Genomic DNA, 24,556 nt, shown 5'->3' with positions numbered 1-24,556 from the left:
AAATGAATGAAAATCTATTTTTAAATAAGAAATTAGGAAAAAAGGGAAGGGGTTTTCACGCACATGTATAAAAAACACATGAACAAAACCCAACAGGGTAGGATCGAGGGTGGGAGATGGGGATGGCTGGGAAGAAGCAATGGGGGGGGGGGGATAGTGGGGGGGATGGAGACAACTGTACTTGAACAATTTAAAAAAAAGAAATTAAAAACATTTTACAACAGAATTAGTTAACTATACGCAGTCATAAACCATTCAAGTTTTCTTTAAGGTTATTTTTCATAACGTACACCTAAATTAAAGCTCCACTTGACTTTGTTAACAGTCCTCCCTTAAAATTATACTACCTTCTTTTGAAGTCTTAAACTCTAATTCAAGGAGCTTATTCTTAAAGGTCCCAAACTGTTTCCCTTTCCATAAAGTAGCTTTTTTCTGTTTCAAGGAAAAACAATAATAAAATGCTGCCATATCTATACTGCAACAGAAGCCTGGCTTAAAGGGGGCCACTTTCTAACGGTTGTCTACTTTAATTCTAACACATCAAAAAGGCATCTTTGGAACCATCAACAGCCCTTACTGCTATTCTGAACTCATTTTCACAGGTATAACAATACTTATAAAACTTTAAGCAACCCCTAGTATCTTTCTTTCTCATAAAATATTATAAATTTCTATTTTTTGTTAATATTAACATAGTTTTTAAATATCGCAAAGGCCAAGTCTTATAATGGCTGGCTTCATGCAGGTAAAATCCCTATTAACTAGTATAAATCAAAAGTGTATACAGAAATTTTTTCTCTATGTTGATATTTTAACAATCTTTCATTAGAAATAGTCCCCACAACTACAATCTATGCAATACTAACAATGCTATCCAAAGACAAGAAGCAACACTTCTAACACCCCGGATTTTCTCAGAGCCTCGGATTACCCAGACAAGAATTACTGACATTGAGAAGCCTTGAGAGAAAATGAATGGAGAAGGAAATTAATCAAAAATGAGCCAAGACAATAATGAAGGGAAAAAATGCAGCACTGATGTAAAATGTCACGTCCATTAGAGACGCACAAAGACACAACACTCCTCGGGAACACTTGCAAAATGTTCCTTCTTCCCAGAGCACTTTTACCCCAGGTACCGAACAGCCCACCCCCTCGCCTCACTGTCAGCTTCTCAGTGAGGCCCACTCTGACCACATCATGACTCACTCCTAATTCCCCTTAACGTTCTGCTTCTTTTCCAGTAAACTTACCCTGTAAAATACAACATTGTGTCTTATTCTGTTTACAAGGGGAACCCCCCAAAATTGAAATGTATTCATAAAAATTGTATACTTATTCTTACACCTTTTAACTTCAGTCACCTTCAAAGTACTCTTTTTTAATAATTTTATTGATTATGACATTACAGTTGTCTCATTTCCCCCCTTCATTCCCCTCCACCCTGCATACCTGCTCCCACCCACATTCTCCCCCTTTAGTTCACGTCCATGTGTCTTAAGTTCTTTAGCTTCTACATTTTGCACACTACTCTTGCTCTCCCCCATCTACTTTCTCCCCACCGTCTATGCTACTTATTCTCTGTACCTTCTCCCCCCTTCTTCTCCTCCTACTCCCATTGCTAACACTACATGTGATCTCTATTTATGCGATTCTGTTCCTGTTCTAGTTGTTTGCTTAGTTTTTGTTTTGGTTTTTCAGGTTCAGTTGTTGATAGTTTTGAGTTTGTTGTCATTTTACTGTTCATACTTTTGATCTTTTTTCTTATATAAGTCCCTTTAACATTTCATATAAGGGCCTGGTGATGATGAACTCCTTGAACTTGACCTCATCTGAGAAGCACTTTATCTGCCCTTCCATTCTAAATGAAAGCTTTGCTGGATAGAGCAATCTTGGATGTAGTTCCCTGCCTTTTATGACTTGGAATACTTCTTCCCAGCCCCTTCTTGCCTAGAAGGTCTCCTTTGAGAAATCTGCTGATAGTCTGATGAGAACTCCTTCATAGGTGACTGTCCCCTTATCTCTTGCTGCTTCTAGAATTCTCTTCATTTTCATCTTGGCTAATGTAATTACGATGTGCCTTCATGTGTTCCTCCTTGGGTCCACCTGCTTTGGGACTCTGGGCTTCCTGGACTTCCTATAAGTCTATTTCCTTTGCCAGATTGGGGAAGTTCTCCTTTATTATTTATTCAAATAACATTTCCATTTGTTGCTCTTCCTCTTCCCCTTCTGGTACCCCTATAATCTGGATATTGGAACATTTATAGATGTCCTGGAGGTTCCTAAGCCTCTCATTTTTTTGCATTCTTGTTTCTTCATTCTTTTGTTTGGTTGTTTCTTTCTTCCTTCTGATCCATTCCATTGATTTGAGTCCCAGTTTTCTTTCCATCCCTATTGGTTCCCTGTGCATTTTCCTTCATTTCACTTAGTGTAGCCTTCATTTTTTCATCTAATTTGTGACCAAAATCAACGAGTTCTGTGAGCACCCTGATCACCAGTGTTTTGAACTGTGCATCTGATAGGCTGGCTATCTCTTGGTCACTTAAAAGCACTGGCTCTGGGGCTTTGATTTGTTCTTCCATTTGAGCCATAATTTTTTTGGTCTGGTCACACCTGTTACATACGAGGGGTGGAGTCTTAGGTGTTCACCAGGGTGGGGCAACCCAGTCGCTGGGTTGTGACGCTATATGTGGGGGCGGGGTCAGAGAGGGAACAATGGCACTTGCTCGGCTTGTATTTCAGTCCATTTTACCACTTCCCATAAGCAAATTGGGCCCTTCTGGTGCTGGTTCCCAGATGGATGGGCTTGTGTACGTTCTGGGACCCCGTGGGTCTCTCCAACAAACTCTCCTGTGAAGCTGGGAGTCTCTCCTGGCACCTCAGCCCCCATAGGTGTTTTCAATCAGTGCTTTTAGGCTTTATTTCCCGGTGCTGGGGCCCTGGGTTGCACAATCTGTCTCACTGGCCATTTTTGCCTGGTTTATCTTATGCGCCTCACTGGGTCTGCTCATTTCCTCCCTGCACCCAAGGTCTGCTATCCCCACGCCGCCTGCGCACCTGGGTCTGCCAGCCACCACTTTTTCCTGCCGTGACCCCTCTCCCCAGCCGTCGACTCCGCCCCTCTTATCAGTCTGGATGATTGGTTGTCAGACTTCCATACAGTTCAATTTTGTCTGTCCTGGTTGTGTTTTGTTTCTAATTCTTTGTTGTCCTTAATTTTGGTTGTGCGAGGAGGCATAGTGTTTCCACCTACGCCTCCATCTTGGCTGGAAGCCCAATTTAAAGTATTCTCCATTTCAATACACCTATCGAGACTTTCCTACCGCTCAAAACAGTTTTTGAACTCTTCAATTTTGATGCCTATTAGTGCTTCTGCTGTCTTTTTGTTTCACCTCTTCCACATGGGCAAAATGTTTCCTTTTGAGGACTTTTATCATACAGGAAAACAAAAAAATGTCACTGAGGTCTAGATCAAGTGAATAGGGAGGGTGGGGCACAGGGGTCATGCCATTTTTGGTTAAAAACTGCTGAACACTTGGCAGTTGTCCTCGTAAATCACCCATCATGAAATGGGCAAAGGCACTGAAACGGTCTTCAAAAACAAAAATTCACTGAAGCCGAACGCAGGCTCACACAACAACGCCAGCTGGTACACTGACACAGATGGGTTCCTAGAACACTCACCTAGCAAGGGAAGCCTGTCCTACAAGAGAACCACCCTCCAAAAGATAATTCTGTATTTTAGGGGGTCTCCCTCGTGTTGTCAGTCTTCTCCTCCTCCCCGATAAAATGCAAGCCCCACAAAGGCAGAGATTTTTGTCTATTTTGTTCATTGATCTATCCTCAGTGGCTAGAACCATGCTTAGAACATAGTAAGCACTCTGGAAATTATCTGTCACACTATGACTGCATGAATGCACACACAATTATGTACATAACAGACTCAAAGCAATGATTTTTGTGTTCCCTCTATCAGGTAAAACTAAACTTGATTTTAATTAGGCAAGAGGTCATGTAAATAAATGTACCCATAGGTATGCAAATTGCATTTCCCCCTTCAATGTCTCAATCAGTAACACATAATTACCTGCATCTTCCAATAGAGCATAGGGCGATGGGATCACCCACCACAGCAACGAGGGACTGTGCTCTGGTGATGGCAGTGTTGAGAAGTTTGTAGTTGGATAAAAAACCATAATCTAAGTCCTCTGTGGAATCTTCCAGCAGCTGCTCTTTCTTTTTAATTGGTGTCTGTTTATGTTTACACGTATGCCTTGTACGTACCGTGCTAAGAAACAAAACTCTAAATTGCTTTCCTATTAAAAAAATAAAAAAGAAGACTCAAGGTTGTTATTCTGAACCAATGATAAAATAAAAGCATTTCATTTTTTAAATGTTATTACTAAGTGACAGGTATCAGCAAGGATGTGGGGAAACTGGAACTCAAACACTACAGGAGAGAATATAAAATGGTATATAAAATAGTATAAAAAATAGTATGGCAGTTCCTCAAGAAAGTAAACATGGAATTAACATATAATTCTGCAACTCCACCTCTGGAAACCTACCCAAAGGAACTGAAAGCAGGGACTTGAACAGATACTTGCACACCCACACTCATAGCAGCACTGTTCACTACAGCCAAAAGTGAAAGCGACCTAGGAGTCCATCAACAGATGAACAGAGAAATGAAATGTGGGGTATACATATAAAATATACTTAGCCTTAAAAAGGAAAGAAATTCAGACACATGCTATAACCTGGATGAACCCTGCAGACATTATGCTCAGTAAAATAAGGCACAAAAAGGCAAACAGTGCATTACTGCACTTGAATGAGATGCCTAGGGCAGTCAAATTCACAGTGAGAAGTACAATGTGTGGTTGTCAGGGGCTGGGAGGACAAGGGACGTGGAATGAGCACACAGAAATGGTTAAATAGTAAATTTTATTTTTAAAAGTTTTAGTATTATTGCTGAAACCAAGCTTAGTGATTATCTATTCCAAGGTCCCACTCAACACAAGAAACTTTCCTCGAAGCAGGGTTACCTAGCCTCTCGCTGACCAAGGCAGACACAGCTGATCCTAGAAGGAGGCCTTACAGAGTCTGGTTCACACAATATTTTTTAATGCTCCTTCTTATAATATTTATTCCCTCATTCCATGACAGATCTCAAAATACTTTAATATAATTTTCATGTCTTTTTAATAATATATTTGTTGATTATGCTATTATAGTTGTCCCATTTCCCCCCTTATTCCCCTCTGCCATGCACACCCCCTCCCACCCACATTCCCCCCTGCCATGCACACCCCCTCCCACCCACATTCCCCCCACCTTTAGTTCATGTCCATGGGTCATACATATAAGTTTGGGCTTCTATAGTTCCTATACTATTCTTACCCTCCTTCTGTCTATGTTCTACCTACCATTTATGCTACTGGTTCTCTGTACCTTTTCCCCTTCTCTTCTCCTACCAATCCCCTGCTGATAACTCTCCATGTGATCTCCATTTCTGTGGTTCTGTTCCTGTTCTAGCTGTTTGTTTAGTTTGCTTTTCTTTTAGGTGTGGTTGTTAATAACTGTGAGTTTGCTGTCTTTTTACTGTTCATATTTTTTATCTTCTTTTTCTTAGATAAGTCCCTTTAACATTTCATATAATAAGGGCTTGGTGCTGATGAACTACTTGAACTTGACCTGATCTGAGAAGCACTTTATCTGCCCTTCCATTCTAAATGAAAGCTTTGCTGGATAGAGAAACCTTGGATGTAGGTCCTTGCCTTTCATGACTTGGAATACTTCTTTCCAGCCCCCTCTTGCCTGCAAGGTCTCTTTTGAGAAATCAGCTGACAGTCTAATAGGAACTCCTTTGTAGGTAACTGTCTCCTTTTCTCTTGCTGCTTCTAGGATTCCCTCCTTATCTTTAATCTTGGGTGATGTAATTATGATGTGCCTTGGTGTGTTCCTTCTTGGGTCCAACTTCTTTAGGACTCTCTGAGCTTCCTAGACTTCCTGGAAGTCTATTTCCTTTGCCAGATTGGGGAAATACTGCTTTATTATTTGTTCAAATGAGGTTCGATTTCTTGCCCTTCCTCTTCTCCTTCTGGTACTCCTATGATTCGGATGTTGGAACGTTTAAAGATGTCCTGGAGGTTCATAAGCCTCTCCTCATTTTTTTGACTTCTTGCTTCTTCATTCTGTTCTGGTGGAATGTTTCTTTCTTCCTTCTGGTCCACATCATTGATGTGAGTCCCAGTTTCCTTCCCTTCACTGTTGGTTCCCTGTACATTTTCCTTTATTTCACTCAGCATAGCCTTCATTTTTTCATCTAATTTGAGAACATATTCAACCAATTCTGTGAGCACCCTGATTACCAATGTTTTGAACTGTGCATCTGATAAGCTGGCTATCTCTTCATTGCTTAGTTGTATTTTTTCTGGAGCTTTGATCTGTTCTTTCATTTGGACCATTTTTTTTTGTCTTGGTGTGCCTGAGCCACGAAAGGTTAAGTGTCTAAGGCAGGTTCTGCCAAAAGGACTGACTCGGAACATGCAGGTAAAAATGCTGGAGTAACTCGTCCCAGTGTAAAAAGTCTACCCACATCCATACAACTGTGGTTCCTCAGAAGAAAGCACGTTCTTGGTGGAAGGGATCACAGCTCTTTTCTTTCCAAGTTTTCCACCTGCTGCTATCCTTCCCTCCAGTGTGTCAGCCTAAACACTAAAGTCATCCTAATTCTTTCAACCATTCCTGATGCCCATGTGTCAGTTTCTAGATCATTAACTAGATCTCTTTGGGTGCTTCCTAGTTTACTAGTAATACTACTTCTACTAAAATACACCCAAATTCTGAGTGGCATGGACAACATGTGGTACGGTGAAGCTATTTTTCCCCATGATTTAGAAATTATATTACTCTTACAATTGCATATTTCCATGAAACCTAAGATTGTACTAGGTGTTTTTAGCATTTACATCATAGCATTGTTTCCTATAGTTAAGAGCACAAATTTTACAGCAACTTGTTGCCGGTAACTATATTCACTTAGGAAAGTCTATAGATGAAAAACAAGCTGTGCCTTGAAGAATGCATTCAAATAGAACTTGCTTGACAGATATAAATGTGTAAAATACAACAAATTAGCCCTCAGATAGAGTCTAACAACAACAGGCATTGTAGGATGTAAACATCTGTGTGGTATTTATACAATTATAGTTGTTAGAAAAGTTAATTTTTTCATACTTCTTTTTTTGGGGTATAAAAATATAATGAACATGTAAATGGACTCAACCTTTAATTGCCAAATTTGGTATTAAAGAACTTGATATGAAACAAAGACATAATTACTTGTCCAGAAAAGAGATTTTGATAATTAAAAATCCGATGTACACACACTTTAAGACTTACACATCTGAATAACTCAGTTCATTTCAATTAATACCCACCTTGAACATTTAGCACCCTTTCTACATTAACATCAGATAATCTCTTTTTTCGAAGTTCGGCACGTATCCTAAACACTTGATCAGCATATGGAGTTACCACACCAATGCTGCCATCATCTAACTTCCCCCACGCAACTGGCCACTTCCTTCTTAACTCTTCCACGCGTTCCACCACTTCAAATACCTTTAAACAAACACATATGTACATATTAAAGTTACACAAGTGTTCAGAGAAAAGAATATGGTAACTGCAATAGATGTATAAAGGACTCCATTTTAGCAAATGTCATATTAAATTACCTCTAAGTAAAAATAACACTTTGCTTTTATGAACACAGTAAGAATAAAAATATTTTGTTTACATTTCGAACAGTAAACTTCACAATAATGCACCCAATGAAAACATGAAAATCAGAGACAATGTAATTGGCTATTGGCCCCAACCCTTTACCCAGTCTCCTCCATTCTTTTTTTATTTTTAAGATTTTATTTATTTTTAGAAAGAGGAGAAGGGAGGGGAAAAGAGAGGGAAAGAAACATCAATGTGTGGTTGCCTCTCATATGTCCTGTACTGGTGACCTGGCCCGCAACCCAGGCATGTGCCTTGACTGGGAATTGAACCTAGGACCCTTTGCTTCACAGTCTGTGCAATCAATCCACTGAGTCATGCCAGCCAGGGCAAGTCTCCATTCTTAAATGGTGATAGACACAAGTTCCTGTGTAGGAAGGAGGACAGGGATATGGCCATAAAATGGGCAATCCCATCGGGGAAACAGAGTCCCAACAGTCCCAGTAGTTCTCAGTCTATTCTCTCCAGATTAAGCCAGTGAAACTAACCAATCAACCAGAAGATTCCTAGAGTGAGCCCACCATTAGGTCTCAGCAAGCAGTTCAAGGCGGGGCACTGCCCCTGCCACCATAGGTACAAATAAGCAGAGCAGCTAACAGCAGGCACCAAACCACTACTAGGACTAGGACAAGTCTGGATCAGAGAGACAGACTTTCAGAATTTATTGTTCTCTAGTGGTACAAGTTTGCCCAAACCATTTCATTAACCTTGCAACAAAGTAATGGCATATTTACCCAACCCAATGTTGATGCCATTTATTGGGCTTTTAGTTTCTATTTTAATCCAATGAATTGATCAAACAGGTTCAATGCTTAGTGCAGTGGGAAATACAATAATTAATAAGAAAGAAGAAAAAAGTTTAATGTCTTTTAAATATATCACTTATTTATTAATTTACTAATTATTAATAATATCTACTTAAATTTACTACATTAAATATACCCAACAAAATTTGACAGTTTTTATTCCTTTCAAGAACTTGAGGATTATTGGCTAAGATGCAGATCCCACTTCCAGATACAAATTCAGTGAATGAGAGTTGCCCTACTGTTATGATAACAGCAAACACATCAAACATACAGACTATCCAAGAATTTTGAAGAGCACACTGGACTGAAGACATGGTGCTCTCACAATAAGGAACAAGAAAGGTGGGTCTGAGTCTACCATAATAAGGAGTAAGACAAAGCTGTATTTATCCATTTGGTTAGACATGGGGGTGGATGAAAGTAGGGGAGACACCTCTAGTACCTCTCCATAGACACAGAGTCTCTGTCACTAAGCAACACATAATAACCATTTCTCTACTTCACCCCTCTGTTCACACCCTTATAGTCTAGGCAGCATGAAACCACAGTCAAAATACAGTCTTGCCATGGGGAAAACTTTCCTCCAGACAGACATCCAATAAGGTGGTCAAAATTAGCAAGCAATCACTGAAAGCCTCTGGAGATTAATCAAAGAGCTTGTAAGAAACTGAGAAGCATTTACTGTATTCAATAAAACCTCGAGAGACTCAGAAGAGTGAGAGGATAGGGCATGCAACTAGGGGCTGTACCCATCCCCCACAGCTCTGTCTACAGATAGGCACTGCCCACTCCCCCAGCTTCCTGGGGTGAAGACCTACCGGAGGAGGTTTTGGCAGCTGGTTAAAAGCACAGCTCCCATTTTTCATAGCTCTGTGCTGCAGAAAGCCTATATGCAGCAGTGAGCAGCAACTGGGAGGTGTCTGTTCCACCACCCTAATCTCTGGCTATGTAGGAAGGATCTCAGAGGGACAGCAGGTGAAGACGGCAATCTCCCTTTCCTGCACAGGATATACTGTAGAAGAGCTGATCCACTGGGCTTAGCAGCCGAGTGACAGTTGCCATTTTCCCCAGCTTCCTGGAACAGAAGACCTATTCTGGGTAGATTCAGCAGCAACTGAATATCAACAGATCCCAACCTCTCCAGCTCTGGATTGCAGAAGGCAGCAGCTTAGTAGCACCTGGATGATGGCACAAATTGCACACATGTGCAACACACACTCTTGGTGCACAGGGGTGGTGTGGCTGGGACAGCCGGTGACCAGCAGCTCCACATCCTCCCATAGCAACTGTTCCATGAGTTTTGCCCAAGGGAGGGTCAGAGTAAGCCTCACAACCTTATAACACTGACTCTGCTAAGAAGCCGACTTCCATTGGATCACACTGTGGGCAATGTATACCCCAGGGAGATGGATTCTAAAATAACTAGAATAAAAAATTCACTATAAGGCCTCAATAGTAGAGCAGAAGAACAAATTAGCAAACGCAAAAACAGAAATTATACAATCTGAAGGACAGAGAAAAATAAATGAAAACAGCTCCAAGAAATGTAAAACACCATTAAGCTCTACCAACATATATATAATGGGAGAACCCAAAGAGACAGAAGGAGCATAAAAATATTCAAACAAATAATGGCTAAAAATTTTACAAATCTAATTAAAAGGATTAATATACACATTAAGCTCAGTGCAACTTGACCTTCAAGTAAAATGACTTCAAGGAGATCCACACCCAGAACCATTATAGTCAACATGCTGGAAGTCTAAGACAAAAATAACATCTTGAAAACAGTGAAATAAAAAAAAAAAACCACCTTATCACTTATAAAGGAACTCCAGTAAGATTTAACGAGTAACTTCTCATTAGAAACACTGAAGGCAATAACGCAGCAGGAAAGCGTATTTCAATGTGCTGAAAGTAGTAACTCAACCAATAATCTAACATGCAGCAAAACTACCTTTCAAAGAATAAAGACAAAATAGGCCAGGCAGCTCAGTGGGTTAGAGCATCATCCAGTACACCAAAAGGTGCTGGGTTTGATTCCTGGTCAGGGCACATACCTAGGTTGCAGGTTCAATCCCCCATCAGGGCATGTACTGGAGTCAACCAATTGACCTTTCTCATGTCAGTGCTTATGCCTTTGTCTCTGTCTCTCCCTTCCCATATCTCTAAAATCAATAAAGATATCCTCAGGGAAGGATTAAAAATAAATAGATAAATAAAAATTAAATTTAAATATAAATAAATAAGCAAAAAATAAATAATAAAATAAAGTGTTCAGAGTCAAACAAAAACTAAAAGAATTCCTTACTAGCAGACCAGCCCTAAAAGAAATATTAAAGGAGGGGAAAGCGGGGGGTGGGGGAGGGATGGAGACAGTTGTACGTGAACAACAATAAAAAAAGAATACTAAAGGAAGGTCTTCAGGCTAAAAGTAAGTGACATCAGACAGTAATTCAAATCCACACAAACAAAGGACACTGCTAAAGGTAATATAATTAATTATAAAAGACAGTATAACAGTATATTTCTTCATCTTATTGGTCTTAACTGATTTAAATACCACCAAATATAGCCCTGGCTGGAGTAGCTCAGTGGATTGAGTGTGGGCCTGCAAACCAGAGGATGCGGTTCGATTCCCAGTCAGGGCACATGCCTGGGTTGCAGGCCAGTTTCCAGCTAGGGGACTCATGAGAGGCACCATACATTAATATTTCTATCCTTCTCTCCTTCCCTTCCCCTCTAAAGATAAAATAAATAAAATCTATAAAAAAAGGAAAAAAGGGGTTAATCAATGTACTAATAAGTTATTAAAAAAATAAAAATAACAAAAATAAATACCACCAAATAAAGTAGCACGTACACAATTATATTGTTAGTCTACAACATATAGAAATGTAACATATTTGGCAATAAGAGCACAAAGGAGGCAAAGTGAAAACTGAGACTAGATGGTGACTCAAATTCATAGAAAGAAGTGAAGGTAATCAGAAAGAGTAAATAAGAAGGTTAATACAGCAAACTCTATAAATATGTACTTGCCACTTTCCTTCTCTCAGAATCCTTAAAAGAAATAAAATTACATAATTACAGCATTGTATTGTTAATATATATATGTATATATATGTATACATATATATACATATATATATTATAAAAAACAGTAAGAGCACAAAAAAGGGAAAGAAGGACTAGACAAATGTCCAAGTAAAGTTTCCATATTGCAATGGAATTAGGTTAGTTTAGCTCTGACCAATGTGGCTCAGTGGGTTGGGGGCTGTCCCACAAAGAAAAAGGTCACCAGTTTAATTCCCAGTCAGGGCACATGCCTGGGTTGCAGGCCAGGTTTCTGGTGGAGGGCATGTGAGAGGCAACCAATTGATGTTTCTCTCCCTCTCTTTCTCCCTCCCTCCCCCTATCTCTAAAAGTAAATATATAAAGTCTTGTTTTTAAATAAAGGAATTTAGTTAGTTTAAATCTGAAGTTGATTCTGATAAGATATATACTGTAAGTCCTAGAGAAACAACTCAAAAAATAGTTAATAATAATTAAAGGAATTAAAATATAACACTAGAAAAATGCACTTAATGCAAACAATGGTAGTAAAGGAGAAACAAAGGGTTAAAAAACACGGGACGTGGAAAAAAAGTGAAAGGCAGAGAGGTAACATCAGCCATATCTTTAAATGTAAATAAATTAGACATTTCAATCAAAAGGCTGCTATTTTTAGACTAGATTTAAAATAAAAAACATAAAAACACAATGCAATGATGTGGGTCTATAGGAGATTTTCTTTAGATTCAAAGGCAGAAATAAAAGGATGAAAGTAAAAGGATGGAAAATATATGCCATGCAAAGAGAAACTGTAAGTTAGCTGGAGTAGCCATACCAACCAACATTAGAGAAATTAACTTTAAAACCAAAACCATGTTATCAGAGACAAAGGGGCGCATTTTATGATAAAAGGTCAACCGACCTGGGAGACATAACGATTGTACATTATGTGACAACGAACTGCAGAGCGCCAGTACACAGGAGGCAGAAGCCATGTTCTCTCTCTGCCACAGGTTCCATCACACCTGGTGGACTCACTCGTTGTATTATCTGTACAACTCTGTCTGCTTCTCACTTACACTACCCTGCTCACTGGTTTCCACAGCGCCTCTCTTCACACTGAATTTCTCAAGGTGAAGGATTGAGTTTTGGTGCTTAGTAACAATGCCTGCAATTCAGCATTGTAATTGATACTATTCATCACCATGGGCTATGAGTTCGGTCAGAATCAAGGAAAAAAGGATGGTCTCTCTTACTCTCGTTGTCATTGCACCATGTTAAGCACGTGAAAGACACAAGTCCAGGTGACAGACACATGATGTAAAATAAAATGCATGTTCCCTAAACAAAGGACAATTATATGCACAGTAGAAGTGCTATGAGTATTCAGCTCTAGGTTCTCTCATTTTACTTTTTAATTTCCTTATGTTCTAAGTTCTAAGTTCTCTGTTCTAAGTTCCTTATGATTGTAAGTCTGTGTGAGACTCACTTATTTTTGTAATAATGAAATCTAAACCATTCTTAAATCTTTTAATGTCCTAAATTTCAATCGGAATTTTTGTAACAGAAAAAAATCTCAATGCTCTAGAACAGTGGTTTTAAGCAGATATGCTGTGGCACACTCGTGTGCTGCAAGAATTTTCTTTTTTTAAGATTTTATTCATTTATCTTTAGAGGGGAAGGTAAGGGGGGAGAGAAAAATATCAATGTATGGTTGCCTCTTGTGAGTCCCCTGCTGGGAACTGGCCTGCAACCCAGGAATGTGCTCTGACTGGGAATCGAACATCTGGTTTGCAGGCCTGCACTCAACCCCCTGAGCTACACCAGCCAGGGCCATGCTGCAAGAATTTTTAAGACATGCAACACTTGACTATTTAGTCAGGAGCACTGACCTCTTTTCCCTTAAATTATCAAACAAAAAAGTGACAACAGCCAACATAATTGTCTATTGTGAATCAAAATTATAACTATTGTTTTTAGATTTGCAAAAAAATTTGTTTTGCTGACCTGCAGAATTTGAGAAATTAGTTTATATGCAGTTTAGATGACAAAGGTTGAAAATGACTGTTCTAGAACACAAAATGGTTCTGAGATTCACCTACAAATGGTCTACTCTCAAGGCATATCCAGGGCTTCTAAAACCATTTTACTGTCCAAACATGTCTGCACTAGTATTCAAAATTTGAACAATCTTGCCTGCAAACCAAAGTGCATCCACTCCCAGCCCAAACAATACCTACATCCCTCTGCTGTCTCCAGGGAACAGGGTCAGGTTTTGCCCCTTGCAGAAGGAGCCCCTGGGGCAGTATGTCTCACCACTTTCCACTGGAGGAATTCACGGGGCTGAAGAGAACGAATGAACAACCACTCTCTGGTTGTTCACACAGGAGAACCTGGAATTACTTGTCAATATTCAAACATTTAAAGAAAAGTTTACCTTTTCTTAAAATTAAATGACACAGACTAAAATGTCAAGCTTCTTTGCTTTTGGCTAGAATTTTATGAAGTGGGTACTATTGATTTTCTTGTACTAACTTCTAACTACAGGCCTCTGATCAATTTTTAAAGGAAAATTTAATTACTATTACATAATAAAATCCATCTCTTTGAAAATGAGTAAAGCATGGGACTCAAGGAACAAAGGAAGGCAGATATGATAGATCAAGAACCATACCCCCCGCAAAAAAGAACCATTGCCCCAATAACCAACCATGCACATCCCTACCCCCAGGTTTCCTGAAGTCCAAACCTCCACTCTCTGTGATGGCCAAAACTTACCCAAAGGGTCTCTGGCCCGTTAGGTAGCCTTCCTAAGGACTCCCCAGGGTTTTCTCTGCTTTTGATCTGAGCCCCCACACTACTCACACTCTCTCAAAAACTAGTAAGTCAAATTGTAAGGGAACCATACAAGTCGTAGCAGCATCTTTATTCCAGTCTGTGATCTCTCTGGAGCCCGGGATTCTGTTTGCAATTCAAGTCTTACTCATTTAAAATGATACCTCATTTGAGTATGCACTATAAAATGTAATCACAGTCCATTTTAGAGGGCTAACAACAATAATCTATATAAAGTAACACTAGCTTTTCTTTTCAATGAACTCATGTATTTTATACTCTATCATAAGACAAAATGTAAACCAAAGTTTCTGTTTCCCACAGGAGACTCATATTAACAAATCAGTCGTATAAGAAATAAACTTTACATACTAGTTTCATGTAAATGAAGTCAATACACAATAAGATGTCAACCCAAAATTTTAAATAATGCTCAAGACCAGAGTATGTGATTGCATAATATCAGCAATTTGCAAAAGAACTAAGGTACCTCCGCATTATTATAAAAAGCTGTGCTGTTTTTTTCCTGCACATCTTCCCCTCGTGCTGTAAAGAAAGTTAGTGGGTAGAAATCCTTGTGTGCTGGCTGCTTTCCGCTGGCCATCAGTTTGCCCTCATAGAAGAGCTCAGAGGTGTAACTGCAGAAAAAGACCAAAACAAATAAATAACGAGTAATTTCTGATCAAAATTAAATTCACCCATAAGAAAATAAATTGGTCAATTCTAATAATGTTGTTTTATGTCTATGATTAACTTTAATCCAAGCATCTAATACCAATGAGGCCAAGCTTTTCTCCAGAACTACATCAATAACATCAGAGTAGGCTCCTGATATACCACTGCTCAATCAACTGATTTTAGGCAGGGTCGAGGCCAGATTACAGAAAGAAAAAGAAGAAATGATGACAGTTCAATACCAGATGAGAATCTTGCTCTATGAGGAAATGTTCTAGCTAACATGTTTTCTTAGTTAATACATTTTATTCTATATGGACATCATACACATGCAAACAAAGATATACAGCTACTGAAACAATTCACACAAATGAAGGACATTCAACAATAAAATGAATACTCTTTGCTGATAAAGACAGTGTCTAGTATTCGATTCACCACCAAATGCAGCAAATGACTGGCAACAATATAAGAGGAATCACGCATTAAGAGATTAATAAAGCCACAGTTGAATCTAAATTTTTACATCTATCCTATTGCTTTCTGAGAAACCTAAAAATGGCTTTTACATGACTGACACAAACAGCACTATGCAATGATACTAAACTTTAAACCAGTTTACGATTTGGGCGGCAGCAGGGGCTTTCCGGAGTGCTGGTGATCTTCTGGAGGCCAGTTACCTGGTCTGTCCAGTTTATAACTGTTCACCGAAGTATCACTGAACGATACTTTTTACTTTTATGGATGCATACTATATTTAATAGAATCCTTTAAAAAGTTTATTACTAAGGTTCATGGTTTTCCTTCCTTTCTTTTTCTAACAGATTTTCTTGTATAATACAGGTTCAGTAAGCAAGCTGTTATTTAATTTGTCAACATATTTGTTTATTACATCAGGTAGTTTCACATATATACTACATATTCAGTCATAGAAAAATATATCATAGCTAGTGGAGCCTAAAGTTTTAGTTTCCAGAGTTGCCTTATTCTGTGAAAAATTACAGCTCTGACTTTTGAAGGTGTCTTTTACAAACATACAAGTACACATAACTTGCAACACTAGAGACTCTGTATAACTCTGCTGGGACTAGTGTGGGCCTAGTAACAGTGCCGTTCCGAGTCCTTTCCCACCAGACCAGAGGCAGATTGAGACAGAGGGCAGTTCACACCTACTTGATGATCGCTTCGTGGGAGCGGTAGTTCTCGCAGAGGAGGATCCTACACGGAAACTCGGCAGGGTAATGCTCATAGAGCCGATCCAGTAATGAAACATGAAGGTTTCTTTCCCTGGCAAACTCGCTGTAAACAAAAGGACTTAGCTGTAAGAGACAAACATACAGAGAAAATTTAATTAAATATACAAATAGTATTTTTTAACCTACTCATTAAAAAATCCACTATGCTGAAACTTCTGATGTACTGAAAACTTCAACATGCTGAATGCCAGAACAAGCAGAATCAAAAGTATTTTCTATGAGCAATTTTACTACCATGAAGAACTAGGCTAAAATTTCTAACTTTTCATTTCCCTCTACCAACACTAGTGCCGAGTTTCTACACACAGGTGAATAAAGGGCTCCTCCAACATAATAAATAGCTACTATTCAGCAATTTCAGGAATGCAACCCATTGCATCAGAGGGAGTCAGTAAGCTAGTTACTTCACTAAAATTGATCAACTACTTAAAATGGTAAACTGATAGGATATTTTGCTCATGAATAAATTTTTTTAACAATTAGCAAAAATAACCTTCTTTTTCTAATAATGAAGAAGTACACGGAGCCATTCTTGATTATACCTCTGATAGTTAAAGAATAAAATTAAACTACTTTTTGCCAAGAAACAAAAAACAAAATTTATTTCTCTATACAGTCAACTCTTTCCAGGACATCTTGACAGCTACAATACCATGTAGGTTTAATCTTAACTATAGCAAAAGAGATTTATAAAACAAATTTTAGTAGAAAGATTATATTTCTCTTTCATGCACAGGTATGCAAATATACAAAATCAGAGACTCTTGAGTACTGTTTTGAGACTCTGACCAGTATTTTTAATTAAGTACTTTATTTCTTATGATAACAAAAATTTTACCTTGAAGGAAAACAAATGTTAGAACACAACTTGGGGAACTGTTAAAAAATTTTAATTTAAATTTGCTTTATAAAGAAAAGTAAGAATCAAATATCTATACTATGGAGAACTGAACTTCAAATTAACAAACACGAAAATGCTGTCAAACATTGACAGACTCATTCAATTCCACTCTGTCTTTTTTAATATTTATTTATTTATTTTATTTTTAGACAGAAGGGAAGGGAGGGAAAAAGAGAGGGAGAGAAACATCAATATGTGGTTGCCTCTCAAGCGCCCCCTACTGGGGCCCTGGCCCACAACCCAGGCATGTGCCCTGACTGGGAATCAAACAGGACCCGTTGGTTCCCAGGCCGCACTCAGCCCACTGAGCCACACCAGCCAGCTCCAATTCCACTCTCTTATCCAAAGAAGGGAAAAAAGTAGTGGGACAGTCATTTTCCTTCAAAAATGCCAGTGTTTTTCACCATTAGTAGAGAAATATTTAAAATGCTTGAACTGTAACACATGGCATAATTCAAAAGATATTTTCGAAAACAGAATATCACAAATCAAAATATAATTCAAAGTTCCTCTCAATATGATGACACAGAGGGCACTCACCTGCATGTGGTCACCAGCCAGGACGATCCGAGTGTTTTTAGTTGCTAATGCTAGAGGCATAATGGTTTCACACTCCATAGCCTGGGCAGCTTCATCTAACAGAATGTGCGTAAAAAACCCTACAAATTACAGTGTAGACAGAGTAAAGCATATTAAAGCAACAATAAAGGTTGAAGTAATGGGTTGAGGTTTTTTTTCAATTCTGCTAAGGAAAGAGTTTAGTATGCTAATTTAAGAGTTGTGAGTACTTTTATTGGCAATCATCAATTTAAATTATTATTTAAACATTAGACAGAGGTTAAAAGGAATAACTACTTTACCCAATAATGGATATATAAATGGTACCTGGTTTAAAGTCCCTAAGATTAACAGTTGAATTCCTATATTCAAAAATATTTTTAAAGTACCAGATAGTGGTTTTCCACCAAAAAGGAAAGGCAACTAAACATTGACAGGACCCTCAGAGTCCTTTCACTACGTATTTGGTGAAACACCAAAAATAAATCAATGGTAGTTTGTAAGTAATTTTAACCCAAATATGCATATTAGACATTAAAATAAAAAATAATATCCAAAATCTAATATAAAGGAGAAATTTATAATCCAACTTTGAAATCCAAGATTATTTATTATCAGTGTATTTACTACTTTAGTTATTTAGGTTTATTTTTGGGAGTGTATGTGCACGTATATAGAGACAAAAATAGGTTAACATGTGATACACATGAAGCACAGTTTATCCTTATACTATTATTTATTATTGTATTATTTTCTATACAAACAACTGTAAACCTACTTTTGCCCCATCCTGTATATACATAAAAATATATATAATTTTTTTTAGTCTAAGACCTTACCCTGAAAAAAATGACCAGTCTTGGAGGAAAAAAAATACCCTACTATCAAAAAATGTTCCTTCTCAAAAGTCCCCCAGATGCAAACACCTACAGTAGGAAGCATCCTACATCCTGGTTGCTGCTGCCATTCATACAGAGGTACAGAAATCTGTGTACAGAAATGTACAGAAAAGAGGAAAGTTCCCTTTGCCCTTTAAAGGGGGGAAAGTGGCAAAAGTCTCCTTGCTATCTCAATGTGGAGATGAAAAAACTGTCCCTACTGCTAACTCACCAAGGTAGGAAGGCCCTGCCTGTTTTTACTAACATAGCAAAGAACACAAAGTAGTTTCTCAACAAAATGTGACTTATAAAACTCTCTGAATTAATGAGCCTACTATGAGTTGGCCCAAGAACCTAGCTCTATTTCCATCCCTATTTTTATAAATATCAACAAGTCCCAAACAATTTGTTCATACAACCTTCTAATGAAACTTATTTATAGGTGGCAAACTTTCTAAATCTTACTGAATGGCAGTAATTATGCTCAACATCCTCCATTTAAACAAATAGCTATGGTTGACAGCACAAATATTAGTAACTGTTGTCTATTTACCCACAGTGGCCCAAGCAAGATATGGACACAATTCATTTTTCTCCCTGTTGAGAGAATTTGTGCTTTTTGTTCCAAAGACTAATAAAGAAAGATGCTTATATAAACACAGAATTACACTGGAAAAAGCTGAGGCTAATGAAAACAATCTACTGTTTTCATTAGATAATATTTTAATTAAATAGAGCTAGGCTTGAATTGGGAACGGGATAAATCATGAAAGTATCATACCTATTGCCTAAGCTAGTAAAGGTAACTTGAATCAATCAAACTGATTTAGCCTGAGCCTTGGTTTTTGAGTCTGTAAAATAACCCTCCACAGAGTTGCTATGAGAATGAAATGAAATAAAGTATATAAACACCCAGAACAAAGCACAGTCGACTTCTATTAAATATTCTTCTGAACCCTTGCTCTTCAAAGACATTCTTTACTCTTTCTCACAAAACCATGCTGTTTCGGAGGTTTGGGTATTTAATCTATATGGCAAATATGCAGAGTAAAATCATAAAGTAAGGAGACTAATTGTTAAATAAACATACCAAAATTTACATTTCAAATAAGTGCTGTTCCATTCAAAGAAGTCAGTTGGGAGGTAATAAAACTCATTCCAATGACGCAGTCACTGTTCAAAACATTTTTGAAACTCTGCTTTTGTAACTGCCCTCACCAGCCAGCTATGAGCTGCATGCACAAGAAAATAAGTCTCATTACTGAGAGGCACGTCTTTCTCTTTTTTCATCTTCTTACCCCTAATGTTATTGCTCAGTTTAATCCCTTACGTATCCTGTTTGCCAGAAAGACATGTCTCAGAAATATTTTGAAGCTTTTCTAAAATTAAATCTACCCTCAAAAAAGAAAGTTTGGCCACCATTCAGCCATTTCAGATAGAGAGAGGTTTATCAAGGGCCTCCAGGTGCCTACACCCTGGGCCGGGCGCCAGGAGTACCCAGGTGAAAGTCTCTACCTTCCAGGATATTCAAAAGAATTTGTCACTGGCTCTGAAAGCAATTCCAAAAGGAGAGAGCAAAAAAGTGTTGAACAATGTCAACAATTATAATATGGCAGTAGCAAGTGAATATTCTTCCAAAGCAACTAACAAAGTGATACCACTTTTTGATGGTTAAGTTCTGCCATATCTATCAGAATTTTTTGTCACCTTGTATCTGCACTTTGCATAATATTAGTTTAATTTTACATAGCTTCTATCTTATAATAATCTCAATAGTATGTTAAAAAACCTATCATGGTTTTTTTTATATAACACTATATAACACAAGAGTATTTTAAAACAAAAATTTGAGAAAACTGTAAAAAACACCAACACTGTCCAAATTTGAATTTTTAGATGATCAATAGTAAATAAATACCATCTGATCAATTAGAGAATAAAAAGAATAGCAGTTACTAAAATGTCTAAACTAGGGGTTGAGAATTTTTTTTAATGTATATATTATTTATTTATTTAAGATTTTATTTATTTATCTATAGAGGGAAAGGGAAGGAGAGAAGGAGAGAAATATCCATGTATGGTTGCCTCTTGTGAGTCCCTGCTGGGAACTGGCTGCAACCCAGGCATGTGCTCTGACTGGGAATTGAACCACGATCCTCTGGTTCGCAGGCCCACGCTCAATCCACTGAGCTACACCAGCCAGGGTGGGGTTGAGAATTTTTTTAAAGGACCAAACAATATATACAATAGGTATTTTAGGTGTCGTAGGCCACACAATCCTTGCTGCAACTATTCAAGTAAGCTGCTGTAGCACAAAAGCATCTGTAAGTAATAAACAGGTAAATAAATGGGCATGGCTGTGTTGCATCCAGTAAAATTTTATTTATGAAAACAGGCAGCAGGCCTCAAGCTGTAGTTTGCCAACCCCTGGTCTAGACTGAACACACAAGCCCTAAGCATTAAGAGACCCCCTATCTGTGTCTTGAGTTAGCATACCAGGTTCAAGGTCCAACTGACAGAGGTACTGGGAAGTATTCAATGTAACAACAACGACTCGGTGCTTAAGAATATCTTCTTTCTGTGGCATCTGAAAGGTGGAATGTGCGCTTGAGATCAAACAGTACTGATGCACAACTGGGTGAACAGTTTTTACCCAGCGGTTTCTGAAATATACCCTATAAAAGAAGACAATATTTCCTATTTATATTTATTTAGATCTTACCAACACTGATTATCAAAATATTGACATTATTATTTAAGAGTATAATATCTGAAAATTAGCAGACAAATCTGATAACCATTAACACCCTACTGTATTAGAATTTAACAGACTTCCCCCTACCAAAAAAGATTCAAACAAAAAGCATATGCACTACGACAAATAAGCATATAATAATTTTTGTGTTCAGATGGGACTTAACAATACAGTGATACACAATTTCATAAGCATTATAGTTGAAGTTCAAAGCATTCCCATTTGGGATGCTTTTTCCTAGAAAATTCTTAGAAAAATATACTTATTCTATTTAAATTATCTATGCTAACTTAAAACAGACTTGCATACTTAAAACAAATTAAAAAGTTGTCACATTTCACTTAAGAATATATTTTATACCTATATTTAAATAAACCTCTATCTAGTGTTTTAGAAATTTAAAAATCAATATAAATTTTGGACAATCACAAAATCCTAAGAAATACAATCTCTATTAATTGCAAAAGAAAAATATTAATAGGCCTCATGCAATAGATTACTAAGATGGTACAGAAACAACCTTTCCACCTCTCCAGCCACCCCACACACCCATCTCTAACCCACTCACATGACAAACAGCAATTGAGTGTCTATTATGCTCCAGCACAGAGGCAAACTGCAGGCCTGCAAGCTGCCATAAAGGCTTTAGACTTATTTAGATTTTAATGGAAAGCCAGCAGAGAACTCTGACAGGGCAGTCATATGACAGGGCAGTCATATGACATGACTCAATGTTGTTAGAAGACCACTTTGTTTATCTGGACAGAACACACAGTTTGAGGGAAGGAGGATTTGGACAGTGGTATACTGGTATGTGTTGAACAACCAGCTCTGGGGTTGTGGTGCGACTGATTTATAGTTTGCTGATTTCTGTGGTTTAAAACCTACTACCATGGCCAATTTCAAGCTACCAAAATGATGTCACTGAACATGAACTTGGGAAGACATGCACATGATAGGCCAGTACAGCCGGCTGCAATACACCGCTGACTGAACAAAGGCAGGAGCAGGGAGATAGGTAGGGGGTTGCTGTATGGGTCTGGAAACAAAGATGGTAGCTTAGAAGGGTGGTAACAGTGGAGATGTGAAAACCGTCAGATTCACTATACATTTTGAGAGTAACACTGACAGAATTTGCTAATGAACTAGATGCAGAATTCAAAAACAAGGGTGATTCCATGCCTCTGAAGCTAAATGAGTATCAGGATGTTTACAAAGGTGGTTAAAGGAAGGAACAGATCTGAGGTAGGAACTGAGAATTCAGTTTTGGACATACTCAGTAGTATACATCCAAACAGAGATATCTGGTAAGGAGGGGTATATATAAGTTTGGAGATCAGGAGAACTCCCAGGATGAGAAATACACAACTGGAATACTTAAACCTTGAGACTTAGATGAGGTCACCTGGAGACTAAGTATATATTAAAACAAACCAGTTGAAGAATGACTGATGGACCACACCAGCATTTAAAGCCTGGGAAAAGGAAAGTGATACAGTAAAGGAGACCAGAAAGGAGCAGTCGAAATGGGAAAGAACTGGAGAGTGTGGAGGTCCAATTAAGGGACATGCACTTGCATGTCACTAAATCATTTTGCAGGCCCATCAAGTTACCTGACTTACTAGCACATCCAGTTCTGCAGTTGCTCCCTCCCTGAAACACTCTCTTCCCTCAGCTTCCCTAATTAAATCCTCCCCTGCTTTCTTTCTCCCTCTCTAGGTTAGGGCTCCTCAAGTCTTAGCTGTGGCTCTCTCCTCTTCTCCAGCTCTGTTCTCTCCCCTGACAATTTCATCCAGGCCCTTGGCTTCAATATCCTAATGACTCATGTTTTTCTCTCTCCATCAATACCTTACCTCTGAGCTCCTGGATGCATACTAATTCTTTACTTAATATTTGTCACCTCTATTTCACAGGTAGCACAAATGTAAAATGCACAAAAACTAATCTCATGATCTTGTAAAATGTGCTGCAGCTCTCCATGAAACACTTAAAACTGGCTGTCTTTTAAGCAAAGCAATTAAGAAAAGAAAAAGTATTTAATAAACATCCCTAAATATAAATTGTAATAGAGAAAAGTAAATAAATAAATTTTAAAACATTACTATGATAAGAAGAACTGTAAACTTGGTGAAAACAACCACTATCACTTCTAAAAGATGCAAAAATTTTAAACATGTTTTGGGTGTTTATTTATTTTTTTTAAAGATTTTATTTATTTATCTTTAGAGAGGAAGAGAAGGAGAAAAAGAGAAATATCAATGTATGGTTGCTTCTCATGCATCCCCTGCTGGGAACTGGCCCCTGCTGGGAACTGGCCCCTGCGGGGAACTGGCCTGCAACCCAGATATGTGCCCTGACTGGGAATCGAACCACGATCGTGTGGTTCGCAGGTCCGCGCTCAATCCACTGAGCTACACCAGCCAAGGCGGGTGTTTATTTTTTAAATGAACAAAGATCAGCAAAGCAGAATTTAGTTTTAAATATATGAAAAATCCCACTTATCAACTACCTGAAAAAAATCACTTATAAATTATGATTCCACTTATATTAATTAAAGTATGTCCATTTAAACATATAAGCTACTAGAAATTAAACTCTAAAATGCTAGTAGTATTTATTTCCGGCTTATGAGATTAATATTTTTATTTTCTTCTTTATTCTTTTCTATATTCCTTAAATAAACAGTTCATGTAAACATGAAAAAGTGATTTTTCAAATTATTCATTAAATCTAACTCTGAGCACTGTTTCTCCCTCAAAGAAAAAAATAGAAATTAAAGTTCTAAGTCTCACTACTAACTTTCTGTTAATCACCTTGGAAAGCTACCTCATGTTGAAGCTAGTAAGAATATAATGTTTAATCATTAGGCCTACCTATATTTCCTTTAAAGTATAATATTCTAGTGCTGACTGCAAAAAGATTTAAATACTTTCTCAGTACTCTATTTTGTGCAACACTTAAGGTAGACACTGTCTATACAAGATCACTTAAAACACATCCAAGAACATTTTCCAACATCGGAGAATTAACAGTGACAAGTG

General features: G+C 37.9%; 1 protein-coding gene across 5 annotated transcripts in view; it reads right to left on the bottom strand.

Annotated features, from left to right (window-relative positions):
* HELZ (helicase with zinc finger) overlaps nt 1–24,556 on the bottom strand; it is a 154,331-nt gene that overhangs the window by 47,377 nt on the left and 82,398 nt on the right. For all 5 annotated transcript variants that reach the window (XM_037070179.1, XM_037070181.1, XM_037070180.1 and 2 more), the window contains 6 exons: nt 21,257–21,435; nt 17,865–17,983; nt 16,341–16,486; nt 14,983–15,130; nt 7,446–7,629; nt 4,088–4,316 (listed from right to left, as the gene is read on the bottom strand). In XM_037070179.1, coding sequence (XP_036926074.1) covers nt 4,088–4,316; nt 7,446–7,629; nt 14,983–15,130; nt 16,341–16,486; nt 17,865–17,983; nt 21,257–21,435 — 1,005 coding nt within the window. The remainder of the gene's footprint in view (nt 1–4,087; nt 4,317–7,445; nt 7,630–14,982; nt 15,131–16,340; nt 16,487–17,864; nt 17,984–21,256; nt 21,436–24,556) is intronic.

The sequence above is a fragment of the Sturnira hondurensis genome, unplaced genomic scaffold (genome assembly GCF_014824575.4).
Source record: "Sturnira hondurensis isolate 20B ecotype Veracruz unplaced genomic scaffold, ASM1482457v3 Scaffold0018728, whole genome shotgun sequence".
Classification (NCBI taxonomy): Eukaryota; Metazoa; Chordata; class Mammalia; order Chiroptera; family Phyllostomidae; genus Sturnira; species Sturnira hondurensis.
This window is presented reverse-complemented; position numbering and strand designations above follow the sequence as displayed.